Consider the following 21,818-nt stretch of genomic DNA (forward strand, 5'->3'; position numbering starts at 1 on the left):
AGGCACCTGATGAAGTAGGGGCATTTGACCACACCCAAAAGTTAACTAATGTCTGTAGATGTTTACTGAGTGTCAGCTGATCTTTATTTTATTTATACCCTACCTTTCTACTCAATGTGGACCAAAAACAGCTTACATCATTCTCCTTACCTCCATTTTATCCCCACAAAAACCCAGTGAGGTAGGTTAGGTTGAGAATGTATGACTGGACCAAAGTCACCCAGCAAGATTCCATTGGAAGAGCGGGGATTCAAATTTGTGTTTCCCACAACCTAACTGATATTCTAACCACTACACTATACTGGCTGTTTAGGAAATAGTGCCCCCCTAGCTCTCTTATTCCTGGCCCCATCAGAGCCTGGGGAAAGTGTCAACACTCCTGCAGGTGTGTGACCATGAACTCACAGCTATGTAGGCAGGAGCAGGGAACTAGTTGACCTCAGAGCCCCTCAAAGTGTTGGTCTCTAAAGATCTGCCAGTTTGCCTCTGTTCTACTGGTATTTTTACAAATAGATACTACAAAGACCCTCTGAAGACTAGCATTCTCTATCCAAAGCAAAATGAGCTCTGGAAGGGCTGGCCTGAACTTCTCATTGCTTGGAGAATATATGTACCCAAGCATGCTAATTTATGTCCAAAGATGGCTGTGTGTTTTGATAACTACAAAAGGTTTACATTCAGACTGTTATCAATAATTACGGAAAAGTAAGAATTTAAAATTCAACTGGCTGTAAGATGTCAGGTTTGTGCAGCTTGATTGTGCTCATATAACAGACTTTTTAAAAATGTCAAGTTAATACTTAAGTTTTGCTTTGTTCTATTTATAGATTTCTGGTAGGTTCCACATTTTTACAATCCAAATCTTACTGCATTGGCTATTGGTTGTCCCATCTATTGATTGTATTGAGACTCCATGCATAATCCGCATTGAGTCCCAGTGGGAAAGGTAGAATATAAATAACTAATAAATAGCTGCCTATTTATTTTTAAGATATCAAGACCCAAGGCCAGATTATTCCCTCTTTGTGTTGTAAACAGTATCACAGAAGTGGAGCCAGTAAAAAGGTGGCATTCCCAGGATGAAGCAGGTTTTGAAGGAGTACGGCTGAGCTGTTCGTAGATGGGCTGTAATCCCATGCAGGTAAGTCTTGCTGAACTTGAAGGGCCTGAATTCAGAGTGAACATTCCTAGGAGCAGGGTGCCAAGCTAAAATTAACATCCTCTGACTCCTCTGCTTTCACATTAATTACTTTTGGGGAGTAATGCACTGTGAATAGGGGCTGTAGCTCCAGGCTGTTGAATAGCTTTCATCTCTTAAAGATGGGAGTGGGAATTGCAGCTTGGGAAAGCTGCTTTTGTATAAGGTAGTGAGATCTTGAAGGGGAAAATCTACCTTGCCCAGTGTTAAATAGTGGGTTCAGACACGAGGTGATTCAATAGCTCTTTATTTAGCAGGAACACAACACACACTGACAGACTGAACAGAAGTCCTCAATATATATACAGCAGCTCCACCCCCAGAATAACTGATAGCCAATGAGAATACATATTTTAGAATACCATCATCTGCATAAACTATATACACTGTTTGAAGTAGACAGGCCACTGATTGGTCTTTATTATAGAGGACCGATTGGCTGCTGTCATGAGAAAGTAACCAGTGATATTGCAGGGATTATGGACCAATGAGAATGCAGGCTTTGGGAGCCTTGACTGAACCTCAAGCTCAACACAGTATAGTGCATTACAATCAATACAGTAACTACTTTAGAGGCCTTGCTCGGCCCAGTACACAACACCCCTCCCCCCTTAGTTTGGAATACCCTGTTGTTCGCAGATAGGCTGGGGAAGATGAGCCAGAATACATTAGAGGCCCTGAGACCAATACATCACACCCCTTCCCCCCTAGTGTGGAACTACTTGATGCCAACAGAGTCCTGGAGTGGGAATGGGGAAAGGTGAGCCTGCCAGAGCCTGCATGGTGCAGTCGCTCCAGAGTTCTTTGGGGCCGACAGCCCCGTGTTCCTTGCTGGCTTTGCTCTGGAGGTGCAGTCTCTTGTGGGAGTTTGCGAGCCACTTGAGGCCGTGGATTGCGGAGAAAAGTCCCGGTTCTGTTTCTGCTCCCATAGCGGCCAAGGCAGTTTAAGCTGATGTAATTGAGTGCAGAGTGGACCTGATGCTCCTTCCGATGGCTTGTCTTCACTGCTGGCGTGGAGACGGGCGGCCCTTTGCGGCGCCCTGATGAAACGTGCCTGGCAGGGAACTTGCTGTGTGCCGCTTTGCTTATGGATGGGCTGCCTTGTTGGACTCCGGTAACGCGGATGCCCAACGCCTTGAACCAATCAAGTCCCACCAAACTCGTGCAGTGCCCCTTAACCACAACAAGAGGAAGGAGGCCGTGAAAGTCCTTGTAGCCGACCACAACTCGGCCAGCTCCAACCACTGGAACCCGACGACCCTGGAGATCCATCAGGCGTAGACTGCTGGGCTTGAGCGGCTGGTTCTTGCCCTTGGAGCACAGGCGGTTGTAGGTGTCCCTGGAGACAATTGAGAGCGCTGACCCGGAGTCAACCTCCATGACACACAGTGTTCCCTCAATACAAACCGTGGTGTAGATCTTATCTTTGTTGCCTGCTTGTGTGTGCATGATGACAGTTGTGGTGTGGCATTCATTCAGCTGGCACTCTCTTCCTCCTGGCCTTTGGCAGCGCGGAGTGAGGCGAGGAGACTGCTGCGGAGAGCCTCCTTTCCTGACAGTTATGCAGGCCCGAGCGATGTGGCCCTTCTTTCCGCATGCCCGGCAGTTGGCATCCCGGAACCGGCATTTCCTTCTTTCGTGGTCTCCCCCACAACTAAAACAAGGGGAACCGTAGTATGGCTGTCTCTCAGAGTGCTGGGCTTGCACTGCATGGAATCTGTGCACACCGTCTTCTTCCTCAGAGCCACTGTCAAAATCCCCATAGTGGACTGGTTCCTCGTTCAGGGGCAGGTCTGGACTCCGCCAACGTCGCACCTCCCGGGTGGACTGGTCTGCTGCTTCAGCTGCTAGTGCTTCTTTGAATGCTGTTTGGAAGTCGAGGTTCTTCTGCGTGAAAAGCCGGCGCTGTAGCTTCTCATCACGAAGGCCACACACCAGGCGATCACGTAGTGCCATCTCAAGGTCAGGGAAGTTACATTGTCTGGCTGCCTGTCGGAGGGCTGTGACAAATGCCGCTATCGATTCACCTTGCGCCTGGTCTCGGCTGTAGAACGCATGTCTGCAGGCTATCTCAGATGGCTGTGGTGAGAAGTGCTCCTTGAGTCTGTTTTTTATTGTGTTGAACGCTGTAGTTTGAAGCTGGGCTGGCGCCACTAGTGCCCGTGCTATATCAAACGTGGAACGCCCACACACGCTGAAGAACGTTGCTCTCGCGAGATCTGTGTCTTCAATCTTGTTCGCCTCAAGGTAGAAGTCGAAGCGGGTAATGTAGGATTCCCAGTCCTCGGCTGTTGAGTCAAACGGTTCGAAGTGGCCCTTAGCGGCCATGTCTGCCTTCTGGACGACGCGAGCGTATGTCGGATGGTGGAGGTGACAATTCCTCACGCTTAAGATTTCAGCTTAGGTCTTGGGGCTGCCTACCCAAGCACCTTGTTAGTGATATCGCTCTGGTATTGGGGCTGCATACCCAATCAGAGATCCCATCCTCGTCGCCAGTGTTAAATAGTGGGTTCAGACACGAGGTGATTCAATAGCTCTTTATTTAGCAGGAACACAACACACACTGACAGACTGAACAGAAGTCCTCAATATATATACAGCAGCTCCACCCCCAGAATAACTGATAGCCAATGAGAATACATATTTTAGAATACCATCATCTGCATAAACTATATACACTGTTTGAAGTAGACAGGCCACTGATTGGTCTTTATTATAGAGGACCGATTGGCTGCTGTCATGAGAAAGTAACCAGTGATATTGCAGGGATTATGGACCAATGAGAATGCAGGCTTTGGGAGCCTTGACTGAACCTCAAGCTCAACACAGTATAGTGCATTACAATCAATACAGTAACTACTTTAGAGGCCTTGCTCGGCCCAGTACACAACACCCAGCTTCTTAATGAGTTTGGCTACACGAGTAAGTCTTATGAATAAAAGGCCTGCTTCACGCATGCAGAATGAGGAATAGAGTTCTAGAGTTCATTAACCTGTTCCTGTTTCTGCAGGAAGCTTGGCACAAGTATCCCAGTGATTTCAGTGGAAAGACTTTTTGGATCATGTCCATATTTAGCAATACAGCATGAAATTAAATGTGCCACCAGATGGCATGGCATTATTACAATATGCCATTTAAATAAGATGTAATGAGATTCTAGATAACAAATATTTATGCATGTACTCACTAGGAGCCCTATGTTTGTAAAATGCATTATTTAATGCCACTGAATAACATGTTGTGTACAAGCCTGCATTGTACAATGAAGTGTGCACCCCTGATGTGCATGGTCCTTCAGAACCAGGGAACATGTTGTTGGGTTGATAGCCATGGAGCTCTAGAGCAGAACAGTGTGAATCGTGTTTATTTTTCCATGGTAAACTTCAGAAAAGCAACAGCCTAACACGCATTTTTGGTGGTAAGCAGCTGGGGAAATCATGGCTGAGCTGCAATGCTGAAGTGGCTTTTTTGCATCACATTTTACTACAGAGGATGAAGGGGAATTCCTTTCCCAAGAGTACTTTGCACAGGAAACCAGGATGTGGTCTTAATATATTATTAATCTCTAAGGGGGAAATCTAAGAATCAACATCAGATGCCAAAGTGCAGTCAATTAAGATAACCGGATGGTATTTTGCTGAAAATTCTAATCACAAGTTTGTGTTTCTAAAACATCTGAGATGCCCTGAAGTGCAAAAATCAGTTCCCATTTAGTACCAGCTGCTTAGCCCTTTGCATTGTTCTGTGATTTGTTGATCAAGTAGGATCTTGAGTTCCGAGTTTGGAGATGGGAAAGCCAGTAAACTGACCCAGCCTTTTGGATAGTCATGCAGCCTAACCTATTCACTTCTAGGGCAGCCATCATATATTCTGTTGAGATTCCTGGACGTTCAGAAGTTTCCTTCCCTTCACATGTGAGAAATCCTTCATGTGCTGATTTTCTCATCCTTACACCAACTTTAGCTTTCCTGATAAAGTTGGCAATCTTTCATATGTTACTGGCAGTTGTGAGGCGAAAACTCTGAACTGGATCCTATACTCTGCTAATGGCAAAACCTTCCATCCCCACAATAAACCTTGCCCCACAGAAGGCTCAAAAGAAGCAGATCCAGACTGGTGCACCAAACTCTTTGGAGGAACGGTAAGATTGAAATGAAACCCTTGGATTCAAACAATGTGCTCAAACAATTAGGAAACTGAGGCTCCCTGTAGTTAAATTTATAGTCAGGGGAAAACACCTTGAAAAAGTGAGCTGTGACTCTTGAAGGCTCATACCCTACCACAAATTTTGTTAGTCTTATAGGTGCTACTGGACTCTTGCTCTTTTCTACTGAAAACATCTTAGATATGTTCAAGTGCAATTTTTTCTCTCTTATTTATTTTCCAGAAACATTTCTTCATTATGTATTCAGGCATTTAGGTTTTTGCAAGCCAGTTTGTGAGAACTTCATAATGCTTCTTATTATGAAGTTCTCACAAACTGGCTTGCAAATACCCAGTTGGAAAATATAATAAAAATACACTTATTAGTATGTTCACTATTTTTGCAATGATTACTTCTCAACAATAGATTCTTCTTCCATGTACTTAGAAACAGCCGCTTATGTCTCAAAAGATCCCACCCTGGAAATCTAGTGGGTCTATAGGTGCTACTGGACCCAAATCTTGCTCTTCTACTACAGACGAACATGGCTATCCACTCAAAACCATTATACCATAACTATTTTATTGGCTACTTGTAAAGCAGTAGAATGAACACAAGAATTTTACTACATTTTAAGAGTATAAATAGTTTTAGTCCTGGCTATATTTGAGACCAAGTCCTACAGACCATTTTGGTGGCTTCAGAATCACTAGGTTTTTGGTGCTGCCATTATACCTTTAGGCAGCAAGCAGCTTGGGCCCTGATCACTTCTTTCAGTTACTATTCCCCCCCCCCCCATTTTCCAAAACATTTTTTTAGATTTTTCACTCCTAAAAACATTTAAAACAATACTGCAGATCACCAAATCTTCTAATTCCAGGGAATAACACACAGACTTTTGAGCTATAGCTGAAGAATATCTACCAGGACTTACCTATGTGGGTATATCCCACCACTAACATCACTTCCTCATGGGGGGTGAGGTTGATTCCCTGGTTTGATCTCATTACTGCTGAAAATACAAAGGCATTCAGGGGAGCTGGGAGTCTCCTCATGGAGGTGATTCCCTAGTCTTTCCCCTTGCTCTTACCATTTCTCCCCTCCTCATCCCACAGGTTTTCAGGGTTTTTGCCAAGTTTTTTAAACTGGTAGTTTGTGTTAACACTATAAAATACCACTATAGCATGTTAACACTATAAAATAAAGCAACTACCAATATTTTTTTAAAACCCCACTAAAGTGGGGAGGGGAGAATGACACCTTCCCAACCCACACTTCCCACAAACCTAAAGAGAAGCCTAAAGAGAATCTGTCATGACCAGATGACAATGTTGTGCAGAAACCCCCAAAAGAACCACGGCAATTCAGGAGGCGAGGCAGAGCCAGAGCTCTCTGTGGAAGTGATCGTATTTTCTTGATAACTTGTAAAATCAAGAAAATCAGGCTCAAACCAGGAGTTAGTGCTTAAACAAAATCATTAGCCTATTCCCCGGTACCCAACAGTAGGAAGATGCAACCAAGCAGGTAGCGTTTAGCACAAGATGGCTGATGAATGAGCAACCAGGAAATGCAAACATGAAAAAGTGTCACTTTCTAGTGTGCCATAGAAGTTTTATTGTTCAAAAACACTAAATGTATCCTTCTGATATATATGTTATTAAAAAAAACACTTAACATAAGTTTTACCCAATAGATGTGGCACATAACTTCATTGTTTTTGGACCGTACTCAACTTGTTACTGTTCTTTTAAGCCACTTCGGGTGATTCAGTCCATACACATTCATATTCCAGAGACATACAATTATGACAGAAAGCAGTGCTTCCACAAATGTTGCTTAGCAAAGGTGTAATTCTCCTTTGTTTAATCAGCAAAACACCTACAAGTGTTAGTAAGGCTGCTCCTGAAGACTACGGGGGGGGGGGGGTTAAAAAAACAAAAAAAAAGTGCTCATATCAGAGCTAAACTGCATAGTTTTCAAAAGCTTCTACTGTAAGTAGCTTAAAAAAACTATTTACATAAATTAGTAGTTCTTTTTAGAGAGGCCTAATACCCCCAAATCCCAGTCTCTTAAAAAACACTTTTCAGTGCAAGTCCCATAAAAGATGTGCACATTGTTTGTTTTCTGAATCAGCTGTGTCAGAGACAGCTGTTTTCATTGGTTCATGTCATAACTGTTTAAATATTTTCAAATTCCATTAATTTCTATATTACATGTGCAAGAGGAAATCAAAGGAACTGTGTCCAGTTTTCCATCAGCATTTATGATGTAGAATGTGATTTACCATTTTCTGCCAAGCAACCTGTGCTTCTTTAAAGCCTCAGTCAATGCTAGCAATGGAAGGATAGTTCTTATAAAACAACACATTTAAAAAGTCCAAAAAGGTTATCTGCCTGTTTGTACACCAGTAGTTACAGGCTTCGATCCACTAAAAATGGATTCACAAATAGGAGAATTCCTGCCTGATCTTCTTATCCCCCTCTCTGGTTGAGCCCTAATGCCTATCCAACCCACTCCAATGCTGTTTTTGAGGCCCAGAAGCAAGATTTTGGAAAATAGTTCAGGCTTCAGTGTGAGAAGGGAAGGAAGTCACACTTCATGGACAGAAACCCTTCCATCTGCAGAAATGATCTGGTAGATCTAGCCCATAATTTGCATTGTCTTGAGACCAATGGTGCACCCCCACTGCTTTAATTGCTTGATTAAATCCTAGGCAAACAAACCCCATAGACCAAAGTAGGGCTTACTTCTGAGTATACATGCACAGGATTCCCCTGCATCTTTATTGTAGGTTTAAATTTGCTAAGTAGCTTATTGTATCCAAGGTCTAAACACCACTTATTTGAACTACAACTTTGTTAGTTTATTCATACTGTAATTTTAGGGATGAAGCAAACGTAGCTACAGTTTCTGACTGAAATATTACATGCCTTAAATCCATTTAGTGATCCTTGATTTAAAATGTGCTTCTGTTCTAACATTACCGCTACCATCGGCACAAAAGAGGAAGAGAGCAAGCCTGTGTTCTTCCTTCAGGGTGACTGTGGCAGGCTGCGTAACAAATAATCAGTTTTGTCTTTGCTTAATCGTCTGTTTGGAAGACCAAGGGAAGATCTGTGGACTCAGCCCAGGCTCTCCTTTCCCTTTATCCGTCACCTAACAGATGATTAGTGGTGGCAGAACGCTAGGCAGGGAAGCAGGATAGTTTGCAAAGGCTGCTGCTGCAGCAGACATAACCCTTCCCCCATTGCAATCCCAGATCTTAGCCACTGCAGAAAACACAATTAATATAGTTGCAACCCTGAAGTGCCATGAGCTGGTTTAAGACTCCCCCCTCCCATTCAATTTGTTTGATGAAATTTAAAAGGGAAGTCCTTGACACCTTGATGAAAACTTCCATGCCACATACACTTGTCCCCCATTCAATATTTGTTGTGGATACTTTGATGTAGAAATGAAGCTATCAAGCCTACAAAGACTCTTCCATTCACTTTGGTCAAGAGGGCTACCACAGCACATGCAGATGAGGAACTCTGCTAATCAAAGTAAAGAGGAGATCCTGGATGGAGGGTATCTATGGGGAAGTACATCCCACTGAAACCAATGGGACTAGTTTCCAGACACATTTAGAAAAGGTCTGCCTTGGGTATTCTGTGGAAAATACCTTTGAAAGTAAAGTTATCAGCTTTGATAACCTCATTAGAGGTCTTTCCAACAGCCATGGTGATGATCTTCCTGCCATTCACCGAAATTCTGTGCAGAGCTATCACTGATGCGCTTTAGGTTTCATGGTGGATGAGGGTTCAAAGACATCATCTTCAACATTTTCTTCTATTGGTTTCATTTTTGGTGATGTTCTTAAGTAAGGAGATGGTTGACCTGCCAATTTAAAAGACACAGCAAGAGATCAGCTTGTAAAACCTCAAACGAAACCCCACAGCAATCATACAAAACTATTAAAATCCCTGTGTTTTAAGAACAGAGATGTTTCACATAACATTTGTTGATTTACCATCTATACTTAAAGGAAACTTTAGATGCAAAAGATTCAACAAGTAATTACTAGTGCCACCTACAGTGTAGTTTCAACAACTGTCTCCACTTTTAGTGACACTGCTGCAGAGACTTGGTACAAGACTATGGCTTCAATTGCATCACATCCCCTTTCTTTATTTAAAAAAAAAAACAGTGAAATTGATAGTTTATCGAAGAGTGTAACGTACAGCTTGGCTTTTAAAACTCTCCAATAAAATGTCACAAATAAAATTCACAAATGAGGAAATAAAAAGCATCACTAATATATCAGCCCTAATTATCATGCCAAAAGGAGTGGATAACATTTAATATCTACGGATTGGCTGAAACACAGTGGTTTTCATTTGTCTACTGAAGACCATGACTTTACAGGCCTGTGAAGTTCTCTGGAAGTTTTACTCTGCAGCAAATGCTATTCTACTCATTGCTTCATTGGGGAATATCACCAAGCATTAAGTCACTGGGTTCTTTTGTACAACTTTATTCAGCGAGTGCAGCTGCATTCAGATATGTGCAGAGGCTTCACTTATATAAGTGAAGTGGCAGAATACAAGTCATTGTCTTTTTAAAAGTACAGACAAATATAGTAGAGATCAAGGTGGATGCAATCCATTTTCAGTGCTAAATCAAGTTGCAATAGGATAGTTTGGTCCTTTCTGGAGGCATGTGGCTTTTCAGCATGAAAAATGATCAAATAACAGCAGCTCACAAGTACACTACTTACATTTCCGCTCGGGCCCAAACTGTGCTTTTTTGGAAACTTTTATGCAATGAAAGATAAATAGCTTGTCTAGTTTTACTGCTGCACATTTGTTGTGTTCACAGGAGTCTTTTTCGGCTGGATAGGAAATGGCACTAGCCCTGAGTTTGCTTGCACAAGTCATTATCCTTCTTGGTGCACCTGGCCAAGATGAACAGCAGCATTTCCCCCTACTTGCAACCTTACTGAACTCACTCTCTGACACTTCCTCTCAGGAAGAGGAACAGGTCCAGGGAGAGCCTGCATACAGATAAACCCAGTAGCTGGTTGCATCAGATGCTGTTTTTTCAACCTGGAACCATAGTTAGGAAATATATTAACACACCTGTTATCTACATGCACAGTGGTTTGAGCTAGCCAAACGGACTGTACAATTTAAAATAGTATATGAAAAACTGAATTTTAAAAATTTCTCTAATTCCAAGTAAATAGAAAAATAACATGAATAAAGCTAGGCTAGAACTTATTTTTTTATTTGCAGGGACTTAGCCTGTGGGGAAGTATAAAGGGGGGGGGGTCATGTCTACCTGCAACCTCCTTAAAACACTTCAGAATTCCATCATCTCATTCTGCCACACGTACATACCATGTAATGTAGGAATGTTTCTCTATACGGCTACAAAATTCTGTCAGGAGTGCTTCCAGAAGTAACTTTGGTTTGCTATGTTTTTTTGTATTGTGTACATTGTGCCGACTGATGCCAATAAAGGCAGGCTGGCTGGCTGGCTGGCTGGCTGACACACATACATACAGTCTGAAGTTTTATATACATGCAGGCCTAGGAGAACTGCATGATTAACAGCATGACATGGATGACTAAAACAGTGTGATATTTCTTGTAGAAAGTTGGTATTTCCTTTTGAGAAAATATTTATACAAAACAGATGCTCATTTTACATAAGCTGAATGAACAGGCATTTCCCTTTGATTTTTTTGTATTGCAACACATGCTCAATGCCAGCTGTACTGAAACTATGAACTGATGACTTGATAAATGGGAAAGTTTGGCTTCAGGTGATACGGAGAGGGGTGAAGCACCTGTACCTCTTGGTCCACAGCATCTGAAATGTTATTAAAATATCTAACTTTTTCTATCCGTAGCATGAATGTAAGATGATGGGAGAAGTATCTCTCCACTAAATTAAGTCTGTGCTTCAGAGTACTTGACACAGATGTATTAAAGTTCCGGCAGAGGTCTGAATCTGGCTAGCAAGGGAAAGAGACATTCTACATTTGATGGCTTCTACTATGGCAGGAAACAAAAATGTGCATTATGTGAAAATCCATAGTATGATCAATACACTTCTGTAATGAGCAGCTTTGCACCCTCACCCATGACAGGGAATCCTGTAGGGAGTTTACTGAACCTTTCCCTTCCATGATCTTGGCTTTATATATTTATTTTATCATTTTTAGGCTATCCCCACCTTCAAGAGGGATCCAAAGCAACTTACAAAAAGTAAAATATTCCAAATTACAAAAATAAACAAGTATGACTGGTCTAGGTCTGGTGAGCTGATTCACCGGTCCCAGGGCTAAATTTAAAAAATATTTGTACATTTATTGCTGAGTATTGTAGTTTGCTTCCCATGGACTTGGTCCCTTGTTGTACCTGCAATTGGAGGGGAGTGGCCATCTGTTTTTTCCTTTGTGCTGCAACAACACAGCAGGATCTTCCTCAGTTCTCTTCTCTAGCAGCAACCAGGCTAGCACCACTGCACAGCAACCTTGTTGGGTTCATGGTAATGATCAATGGCTCCTATACCTCATATACAGATATCAGGATCCCGTTGAAGGGTGCAGAACCAAAGCTACTTTGCAATGCAAGCCTATACACAATTACTCCATGCTACGTCCATTGATTTCAATGAACTTAGACTGGAATAACTGCTGAGCATCATACTGTAAGGCTCTTGATGAAACTGTAGTGAGTAAGCCATGCACTGAAAACCTAGAGAGAAACAGGCTGTACAAAGTAAACGCAAGAGGATTTTATGGGTTTGCTTGCATAGGACACTCTACCGGCTGCTCCCAGGATACAGATTATGCCCTCATTTGGAAACAAGTCCAACTGTTTTCATTGGCATTTGTTTCCAGGTTTGTATGTTTAGGTCTGCACGATAAATAATAAAACCAATAATATCCAGTCAGTGAAGAAGTTCTCAACCAAGTAATCTAAAGTGGAATTTTACAAAGATTAGTACCCAATAGCACGTGCCTATTTTAAAGCAAAGTACAGTGCAATCTCCCCCAGTGTAATACATATGAGAAATCTTCATATTAAAAGACTAAGCACTTTACTGCGGTGGGAGATACCAAAATTCATTTTAGGTTGTACACTGAAATATAGGAGGCAGAAGTGAAAGGTATTAGCACTTCTTTTTCATGATTTCATAATGTCCAAAGTCACATGGAGACACCACAGAAAGACCTATTTAAGAGACATCCTTCCTTGGATATTCTAAACAATTGCAATACAGAAAAACATTATGAAATAAACTCTAAGATAATAGCAATATATGACATTAATCTACACCAATAACACTCCTCTTCAATTGTGTTTTGGAAATACAACAAAATTTAATATTAGTAGTTTCAGATAGGTAGCCATGTTGGTTTGCAGGAAAACAGCAGGATTTAAGTCCAGTAGCATCTCAGAGACCAACAAGATTTTCAGGGTATAAGCTTTCAAGAATCAAGCTTATACCCTGAAACTCCTGTTGGTCTCTAAGGTGTCACTGACTCAAATATTAGTTTAAATTATTCTGATCCTTAAAGCAAAGATTGGGCTTGCATGTTAATCATTTCATCTTAAACTGTGCAATAATTCACTTAAGAAAATTTTAAAAAGTGATCCACTGAGTACCTTTTTTGAGAATGTTGGGTTAATATGGGACACTATCAACAGAAAACATCATGCTGTAAACGACTCACGCCACAAGTATTATAGAACTCTTGCTGGTTATTTCCTTAACATAAAAGCAGACAGTCAGATTTACATTAACAAACATTGAACAGAGATTTTTATTAGTTTAAGCCTTAGTAATAAATATGATTTGTCTTTTATTCCAGAAGTTTAATAAAGCTTTAACACACATTCATTTAAGAAAACAATGTGATTGATGAGTAGCTGGATATAGATTTTCATGAACTTTGAAGACCAAGTTCTCCAAACGTAAGAGAATTTGCTGTGGCTAACTGGCAGCTCACATTCCTATATAGACTGACATGGAAAGGACTCCAGTATATGTAAAGAACTCATGCAGTACAACATTTATTCTGTTCTGTTTGGCATAAACCAATAACTCTTACTGGTCTCTGGTGTTTTGTATGTCTGTGTTTTTAGTGAATTATTAGATAAATTATTTATTTTTAACTTATTATTTATTTATTTTATTAAACTTCTATCCCGTCCTCCTCACAGGCAGGCTCAGGGCGGGTTACAACAGTTGTTGCAAGATAATACAAAAGTTCTGGTCTGTGGACATGGAGCTGCTATGGCCTTTGCATTCAAGGAAATCACTGACTGATGTTACAATCATCTTGCAAGGAGAGCCAGTAAATAGGCATGGAAGTACTGCCCATGATTATTCTCTGCTTTATATTATAAAACACTTTTATTTATTTTCTTAGACTAGGCACCTTGGGACCTTAGGCAAATAACAACAATGTAAAACAATATAAACAATGTCATAAAACCAACCATTAAAAAAGTTAAAACTAGGACATCATATGCCCTAATCAGCAGGGTCATCCCCTTTTGCCCAGGCTCCGACTGCCCTGAAAGCCTTCCAGAACAACTCTGTTTTGCAGCCTTGCCAGAAAGCCAAAGGAGTAGGAGACCACTGGCCTCTTCCAGGAGGCTGTTCCAGAGGCATACTTGTGCTCAGATAGCTGCACAATGTGCCTGAGACAATGGGATGGAGGTATAATAGACCTTGCTGGGAAAATCAGAGCTGACACAGAACACACAGGGAGATGTGGGCCTCAGAACATGAAGGGCTTTAAAAGTGAGCACCAACACCTTGGATTCGACCCAGAAATTAACTGGCAGCCAGTGAAGGGACTTCAGAATAGAAGGGTCCCATCACCCAGCAACAGGTAACAGATGACATGTCTCATTTTGGACTAGCTGCAGTTTCTGGGTTGTTTTCAAGGGCAACCCCACACAGAACACATTACAGCAATCTAACCTCAAGGCTACTGAAACAAACTGACACAGAACAACACACATACGTTAATATTAAAAAATATATAATGCTTGGTAGGCACTCAAAACTGAATCTGAACTCGACAGGAGGAGCAATACTAACAGTTGTTTTGCCACCAGCAGGGACGATAGTAGTACTTGGAAAACATTTTAATGACTCACGGAGTGAGGAACCAGTGGAAGTGCCACGGAGAAAGTGCTGCAAGCCATCTTCACTGTCACTTGAGCTAGCCATGCTGTTTCTCATTTGCATCACGGACAGCTGTGAACATAGACTAGGTTGCTGATCCATTTTTTGGGATGCCTGTAGAGAAGCAAGTTATATTGAACTGTTTATCATTAATACAATCTTGAATGAACATAAGAACAGCAACGCTAGATCAAACCAACTAGACCTGCCTAGTTTAGCATTACATTTCTAGCCAAATGTTTCTGAGAGACAGTCTTTACTGTTTGTCGCCAGGATTTAACATTTTGGAATCCACTGCCTCCAATCACTTACTGATTGTTGGGGGTATTATTTATATCCCACTCCCTCACCCCAAAGAGGGACCTAATGCAGCTTAAACCATTCTTCCCTCTTCTAATTTAATTCTCACAACAACCCTGTGAGGTAAGGTGGATTGAGAATGACTGGCCGAAGGCCACCAAGTAAACTTCAGTGGCAGGATGTGGAACCTGGGTGTCCTTACAACTTTGTTAGAAATAGATAAGCATTTATTATTCCCTCATACCCTTGAGGAAGGAAGTAAACTCAAACACTAAAGCATATGTTTCTCTCAAACACTTTACATACTTCCGCAGGTACTAGAACCTACGAAACTATCCAGAAGTATGTATTATGCCAAGGACTGTACTTGGAGTTTGGGGGAAAGAATATCTCATCTTGGAAATTTGTGTTTCATGCTTCTTCATTCAATTTCCAAGTCTAAAGTTTCTCCAGATGACGAGAAAGTTATATTTCATAAAACTTGACTTATCCTGCATTGCATCACCCTGTAAAGCAAGACAGCACTCCTTACTTTGCTTTGATAGAAGCTTTCTGACCTTGCTACTCTGCAGTGACATTTTATGCTGCTTAAAAATGAAAACAGCTCATACCCAGAACACTCAATTAACAGATAATCCCATAAAGGAAGGTTCATTTTTAAGAAGTGAGCACAACAGCACTCACCTACATAATAGCTGCACAGTATGTAAGACAGCACAAAGAACATACTCACTTTATCATTTAGGGTTGGATCATTCAATGAGTACAACTTGTTTGTAATATCTTTTCCAATGAGATACTTAAATATTTCAAAGAGAAATGGCTCAGATTCCAGAAAAAATGTAAGTCTCTCTCTGGACCAGCACAAGAATTTACAGTTATCATCAGCAGTAATGGAGACCTATGGAAAAAAATTCATAGTTAGCCCTGCCTTGATGGATGCCAGTGACCACAACAGAGTTCATTTGGATGTTCAGTAGTTTGTCCTATGAAACACAATGTCGACAATCCAATACATAATGAGCTTTATATTTGGGTTTTCTAAATTTTCCATCAAACAGCAAGGAATAAAAAAGTCTTCTGACAACTTTTTGGAACTTTGATAAGTCATTGCTTAAAACCACCTTGACTTTACTTAAATAACAATCTAGGTGTAAGAACCAGTTTATACATGCAAGTCAGTTGCTTTGGTTTATTCAGAAGGGCTATGACAAGCTTACATCCAGCAGATGGCACCAGCATACAACAAAAAAAAAAACTCTGCAGAAAAAGAAACAATAAGCAATCTTGGTAGGAAGTGAATTATGAACACAATACTTCCAGAAAGAAGGTAATGCAGGGAGGCCATATGGTTAATATATAAGCAACATTTCAGTTACTGTGTGCAGATTTTTCAATTTTATATCTTTTTCGATGTCAGGATACTTAACAGTCAAAAAAGAGAACCATTATTCAGTGAGGAAAAAAACTGATTTAAATAAAAGCTAAGTATTTGATATGCTAGAGATCTCTGCTCAAAGAAAGGTTTGGTGGTTATAGCAGTGTGTGCCATTAAAATTGTAAATCCAAACATGTGGTTCAGTCCCTGTGTTCTGTCCAATACTTCCTTTGTGGCAGTTTAAATTGTTCAGCCAGACAGATTACTTGGTATTACTCCATTAAAATTATGTTTTGTTTTTTCATCTCAGCACAGAACAAATCAATGCCCAAAGAGGAGAACTAATTGGGAACAACACAGGTATCCAATAACTCTCTTCAAGCACAGAGCTGAATTTATCTTGACAACTACCGCTTTTTGGAATTAAGCCCAGTCTTTGACTGGAACATATTACATCAACCAATAATTTTAGACCCCGTCGCAGCCTTCTTTCTTTACTATCAAATAGCCACTACAATATTCACACTAGAAATTTAAAAAATCACTCAAGGTCTGCAGCCCAAGATTTGGTGGTCAGTGCAAACCAAAATATGAAATTTAGCTAGCCTTCTTGAGTATCTTTTGGGGAACCATTTAACACCCTAACCTTTTACCATTAAAGATCCCTTGTGAGGACTCTGTCTTCCCCCTATATGAGGCTTGCAAACAAGAACAAATTTTCCTCACAGCTCAGTTCTCTATCTCCTCCATTCTCTGTTCCTTAAACCATTCTGAATTCTTTCAGCCATCTGGGTTCCCTTTCTTGTACACTAGTTTTCACTAGTTGGGTCCTCACTTCCCATAGTGTACATGCCTGTCTTTTGTTTCACAAAACATTAACACAATACAAAAACATGTCCAATTTGCTTGTCAAAGGTCAAACTGGGATGAGTATACATATCACAAGCAGTAATCTTTCTCAAAATCCCTTCAACTCTCCGAAAAAGAAACAAATGCCATTATCTGTCACTGCTTCAAGTTGCTCTACCTTGAATTCCTAGCCACCCCTTCAATCTCCCTGCTTACTCACAAACTCCAACAAAAACCAAGTCCATTTCTTTGCTTCCATGTAAAAAAATCCCCCACTATTTCTATTATCTGTACTTCAGAATAATTCATATTAGATCCCATTCTCAATGTTTCTGACAAGACAACTTGGAAGACAACTGCTGGATCCTTCAGGACTGACAGAAAGCAGAATAGTATTCACGTGTGAGATCTCTTCTAAATTTAATCCTGGTAGAAAACCAGCAATACTGTGCCAAAACCGATTTTCAAAAAGATTAACCAAGTTATAAGCAAACAATACCTTGTGGCACCTTAAATACATTTTTAGCCATATTAAACTTTTATTTTTGCCCATTTTCTCAGCAACTAAAGTAGTGGGCTATTAAAAAAAATAAATTAAAAAATGTATTAGTCTTCAAGATGCCACAAGATGTTTGGTTGTTTTCAAGTACAACAGCACTTTCTTAAATAGCAAAACAAGTACAAAAGCGTTTTAAAATATGGGAGGAAAAGGTAGTAATAGTCCTAAAATATCTACTTTCGAGTATACTAGACTTTAAATTAACTACACCATAGCAGATATATTTGACTGTTTATTAAAATAGTTTTTCAAGGTGTTGGTGCTTATAAGTTGTTAAAATATATCAACCAGAAAACCAAAATCTTGTACATGACATTTTATGTACCAACATTAAATTTTAAACTAAGCTATCTAAAAAGAGATAGGGAAGGCAATTAATTCACTTCTGTACATTACATTTTATGATGCCACATGCTTTTCTCTTCAATAAATCTTGCTCCTTTTAAAATTCATGCCCAACAGAATAATACCATACCTGAAACTTCTCACCCCGATTCATTTGGGTTGATCGAAATTCAGGAGAATCTATAAAGGCACAGGGGTAAATATTATGCAGGAAATGCCCTCGATAGGAGACCTTCATTCTGATGACAGAGATGTTTAATTAAAAAAGTGAAATATATCAATCAAATTTATGCTTTAATGTAATTATTAATGAAGAAACATAACTTAGGGCCAATGAACATGAGGCTTTGCCGTAAGATTATTTACAAGTGAGCCCGACTCTTTCTAAAACAAATTCTGGTATTCTTCAGTGAAACAGCTCCCTCACAGACCTAAAGAAAATGCTCTGGGATTGTATGCTTCTCCCAAGTGCCAAATTGTTTTTCCTTGCCCTTTTACATATAACCATAATTCATCATACCTGAACTGATGTCACTGCTGCTAAGCATAGTTTAGAAGCTGGTCAATAAATCTTGACAAAAGCTAATGATTCTGCAGCGTGAACAGGCCTCAAAAGACAATAGTATGGGGAATTTCTTCACAATAAGGGAGTAGAGAAAGCAAGCAAGCAGAGATCCAGTTGTGCTTTCAAGATTCTAAATCTCACAAATATTGATTTTTCATTTTATGCCTAGCCTCTGATTTTAGTGCCCCATATTCATTAAAGAAAAGAGAGAATTCAAGCAGCATTAAATTATGCAGGGAATAGTGACTGGTACAAATCTGGGATGAGACAACTCTGGATTACAAGAATCAAGCAAGAGTCACACCAGGGCTACTGAATGCTTCTGAAGGAGAACTCTTCAATAGTCAGCTAAACACTGAATTGAAATGGTGGTGCCACACAATACACAATGTAACACCTACTGGAAAAAATCCATCTTCATGGGCCAAATCCTACTAATGGACAAAGTCCCATTCAAAGTTTCTGCTTCTCTCTGCAATTTTTTTTGTTCTTTTATTTGCAGCCAAATTAAATCCTCATTTACAACTTCCCAGTTTTACTGAATCAATGGAAAATTAACCAGTTCTTGTTCCCCTAGAAAGGCATGTGCCTTAGATACTGTTTTGCAGCATAGTAGCCTAAGACGCTGTACTTATACGTATGTTATAGCACAATTATAACATGAAATAAAACTAAAGATAGATCAATGGTTCTGCTGAATACAAAGTGAGAAACAGTTCTCCTCCTCTCCAGTAAGAGCTGATAATTCAAAATGGATCTGTGAAGAGACTAGGAAGCAAAAAGAAACAAAAGGAAATTTTAAAGGGACAGTACAGCTAGCAACACACTCCAAGCAAAGACTTGTTTATGCATACAGTTCACTTAAAAGTAACTGTTGCATTAGTCTGATTTCCAATTAGTAGGATATCTGTAAAGATAATGATTTCTAAATTAATGGCAATCAGTTTTCAATATTAGGACAAGGCCTTGAAACATGCAAGAAAGAAAGAATTCTGTGCAGAATGCTTTTCTTCCCTATCACTTCTCACGAGTCTAGGAATTAAGATGAAAATTCTTCCCAATCTGAAGGAATGATTTATAAGATACTGTTGAGTTGTGTCAGCCACCTTTCCAGTTCAGCTTTGAGACAACACACCTAGGCTATGCACATGGAATAGGGGTGTGCGATCCACCAGTTGTTTACCAGTCAAGTTGGTGGATATATCCTGATCTGGCAAAATCAAGTTATCTTGGTTCAAAATACAGGACTCCAGATCAATTCCGAGAACCTGGATAATAATGGGCCAGATTAAGCTGAGTTTATTCAGTTTAATCCAGCAAACACTGCTGCAGGCTGGCTCCCCCCCCCAAGAATGGGGGCAGGGGGAAGCAAGACCACCTCCCTCAGCCCATGCCCTCATGGCTCCTTATGTTCCCAGATGGCTCCTCTCCCAGCCTCGTGCCACTCTCCTGCCAATGAACTTGCATTGGCAGTGCTTCAAGCCACTTCGAGATGCTGCTGCTCCACCCCTTGCTGCAGCTCCACCTCTGCTGCTGCTTCCTGTTTTTCTCCATGAGGCAAAGGCTGTGGATTCCATCCCATTCCACCTCCACCCTCACCTAAGCTCCAAAAGAGCCCTTCAAGTTGCCACCAGCCACCTTTTAAAGTCTAAGGCTTGTCTTGCAAGCCTCCCCCTCCCCCCACCTCAGTTTGTGGTTCTCTGGTTTGACATTGGTTTCCTTGCTGTAGTTTGGTTCTGTTGGGCTTTGTTAGTTCAGCTTGCATTGGGAGTGGGATTTGCATTGGGTCTGGCTTTTGGCCAAAGGTTGCTTTGCTGAAAGTTTCTCTTTGCCTGGAAAGCCTTAAAAATATGTCCCCTATAGGAAACAATGGAAAGTGGCTGGGGGCACCTTGTTCAGGGGCCCATAGAACTGGACTCCTGGGTCTAATCTTTCTGAAACCTGCGGTGTCTTCAGAGGATAGGAAGGAGTAAGATCCCTACAAATTTGGTGGAGATTGCTTTAAAAATGCCCCCCCCCAGCTCCCCCAGATAGTTTCCCCCGTAAGGAATAATGGCAAGATAAATTTTGGGTTCTCTAACCCTACCAAACAAGATTAGAGAATATGATCCAAATGGTATGCCTGATACCCAGATCCAAATTGAGCTGTTTTGGGGGGAGGGGGTACACAACTCAGGATGTATCAACAATGATGGTCTGACTAGCACCTATTTTAATCTTGAGATACATGCAAACCAAACTCATTAAATTAAGATGTTAATGTAATTGCATGGCCAGAAAGGCAAAAATAAAACATATTTAAAGAAAGGGGTGCAAAGTTACTGTATACTGCAACCTCTTTCAGTATTGGCATTGATTTTTCCACTATACAATTAAGCTACAAAAAAGAAAAATTCCTGTTCAAATTCTTTCAGGCACATACTTTCCTTTTAGCAGAATGCTTAATCGATCATCTACTGATGTTTTATCCTCTGCAGCATATGCTTGACCTGTTTTTAGCATCTGAATATTGCAGAACTGCCCAGTCAATCTCTGGAACTGCTCTGGAGGCACATGGAGTGGTTCAAACATTCGCTTATACAGACTATTGAGCTCTTTATCTATCTTTATCTGCAACAGAATTTTTAAGAGTTACAGATAGGTTACAGGAAAGTCATTTTAGTTGCAAAAAATATGCTGTTTACCGAACACACAAATATATGGAAAAAATCATTAATCACTTAATATAATAGAATGGTCAATGAACACTAATTTAAATTATCAGAAAATTGTCCCCATCAGCATATATAAAACAACTTTGCTTTTGACAACAGATTGCAGTATTACATGTAAATGGAAACACACAGAATTTCTGGTTTAAGAATTATATTTAAGTCAGAAATTTAAATGATTACTTTAATATATTCACAGCTGAAAACAGAATTATTCCAATGTAATCACTCGTGCAAGTACAAAACATAATTAGATCTAATAAATAGTGCAAAATTCTCCTTCTCTCATAGCAGCTCTGCCTACCTGGCATAATGTAGAGCTAATGTAAGGGAGTGATGTTAGTTACGTTGTAACTCTAGAGGCAAAGGGGAAAAAATTAGAAATTCCCCAATACAGGTGGCCTTAAGCTATGTTTTCTTGGCCTCAGTCTCATCTCTCCAGCAACATGTAGATATTATTTACCTTTCAAGACTGTTGTAACAAGATAATATATGGCTGCAGTCCTGTGCTCATTTACTTTGGAGCAAACACAGTGGGGCTTGCTTTCAAATAAAACTATGCCCATAGAAGTGT

The 21,818-nt window shown here is 40.4% G+C and overlaps 1 protein-coding gene across 3 annotated transcripts in view; it reads right to left on the bottom strand.

The window, feature by feature from the left end:
• Positions 1–6,928: 6,928 nt before the first annotated feature.
• The window catches only part of BVES (blood vessel epicardial substance), a 66,820-nt gene continuing 51,930 nt past the window's right edge, over positions 6,929–21,818 (bottom strand). For all 3 annotated transcript variants that reach the window (XM_054976723.1, XM_054976716.1, XM_054976709.1), the window contains 5 exons: positions 20,956–21,143; positions 18,099–18,207; positions 15,571–15,738; positions 14,510–14,651; positions 6,929–9,221 (listed from right to left, as the gene is read on the bottom strand). In XM_054976723.1, the coding sequence (XP_054832698.1) occupies positions 9,109–9,221; positions 14,510–14,651; positions 15,571–15,738; positions 18,099–18,207; positions 20,956–21,143 (720 nt within the window). In that variant the 3' untranslated portion in view covers positions 6,929–9,108. The remainder of the gene's footprint in view (positions 9,222–14,509; positions 14,652–15,570; positions 15,739–18,098; positions 18,208–20,955; positions 21,144–21,818) is intronic.

The sequence above is a fragment of the Eublepharis macularius genome, chromosome 1, assembly GCF_028583425.1.
Source record: "Eublepharis macularius isolate TG4126 chromosome 1, MPM_Emac_v1.0, whole genome shotgun sequence".
NCBI classification, from domain to species: domain Eukaryota; kingdom Metazoa; phylum Chordata; class Lepidosauria; order Squamata; family Eublepharidae; genus Eublepharis; species Eublepharis macularius.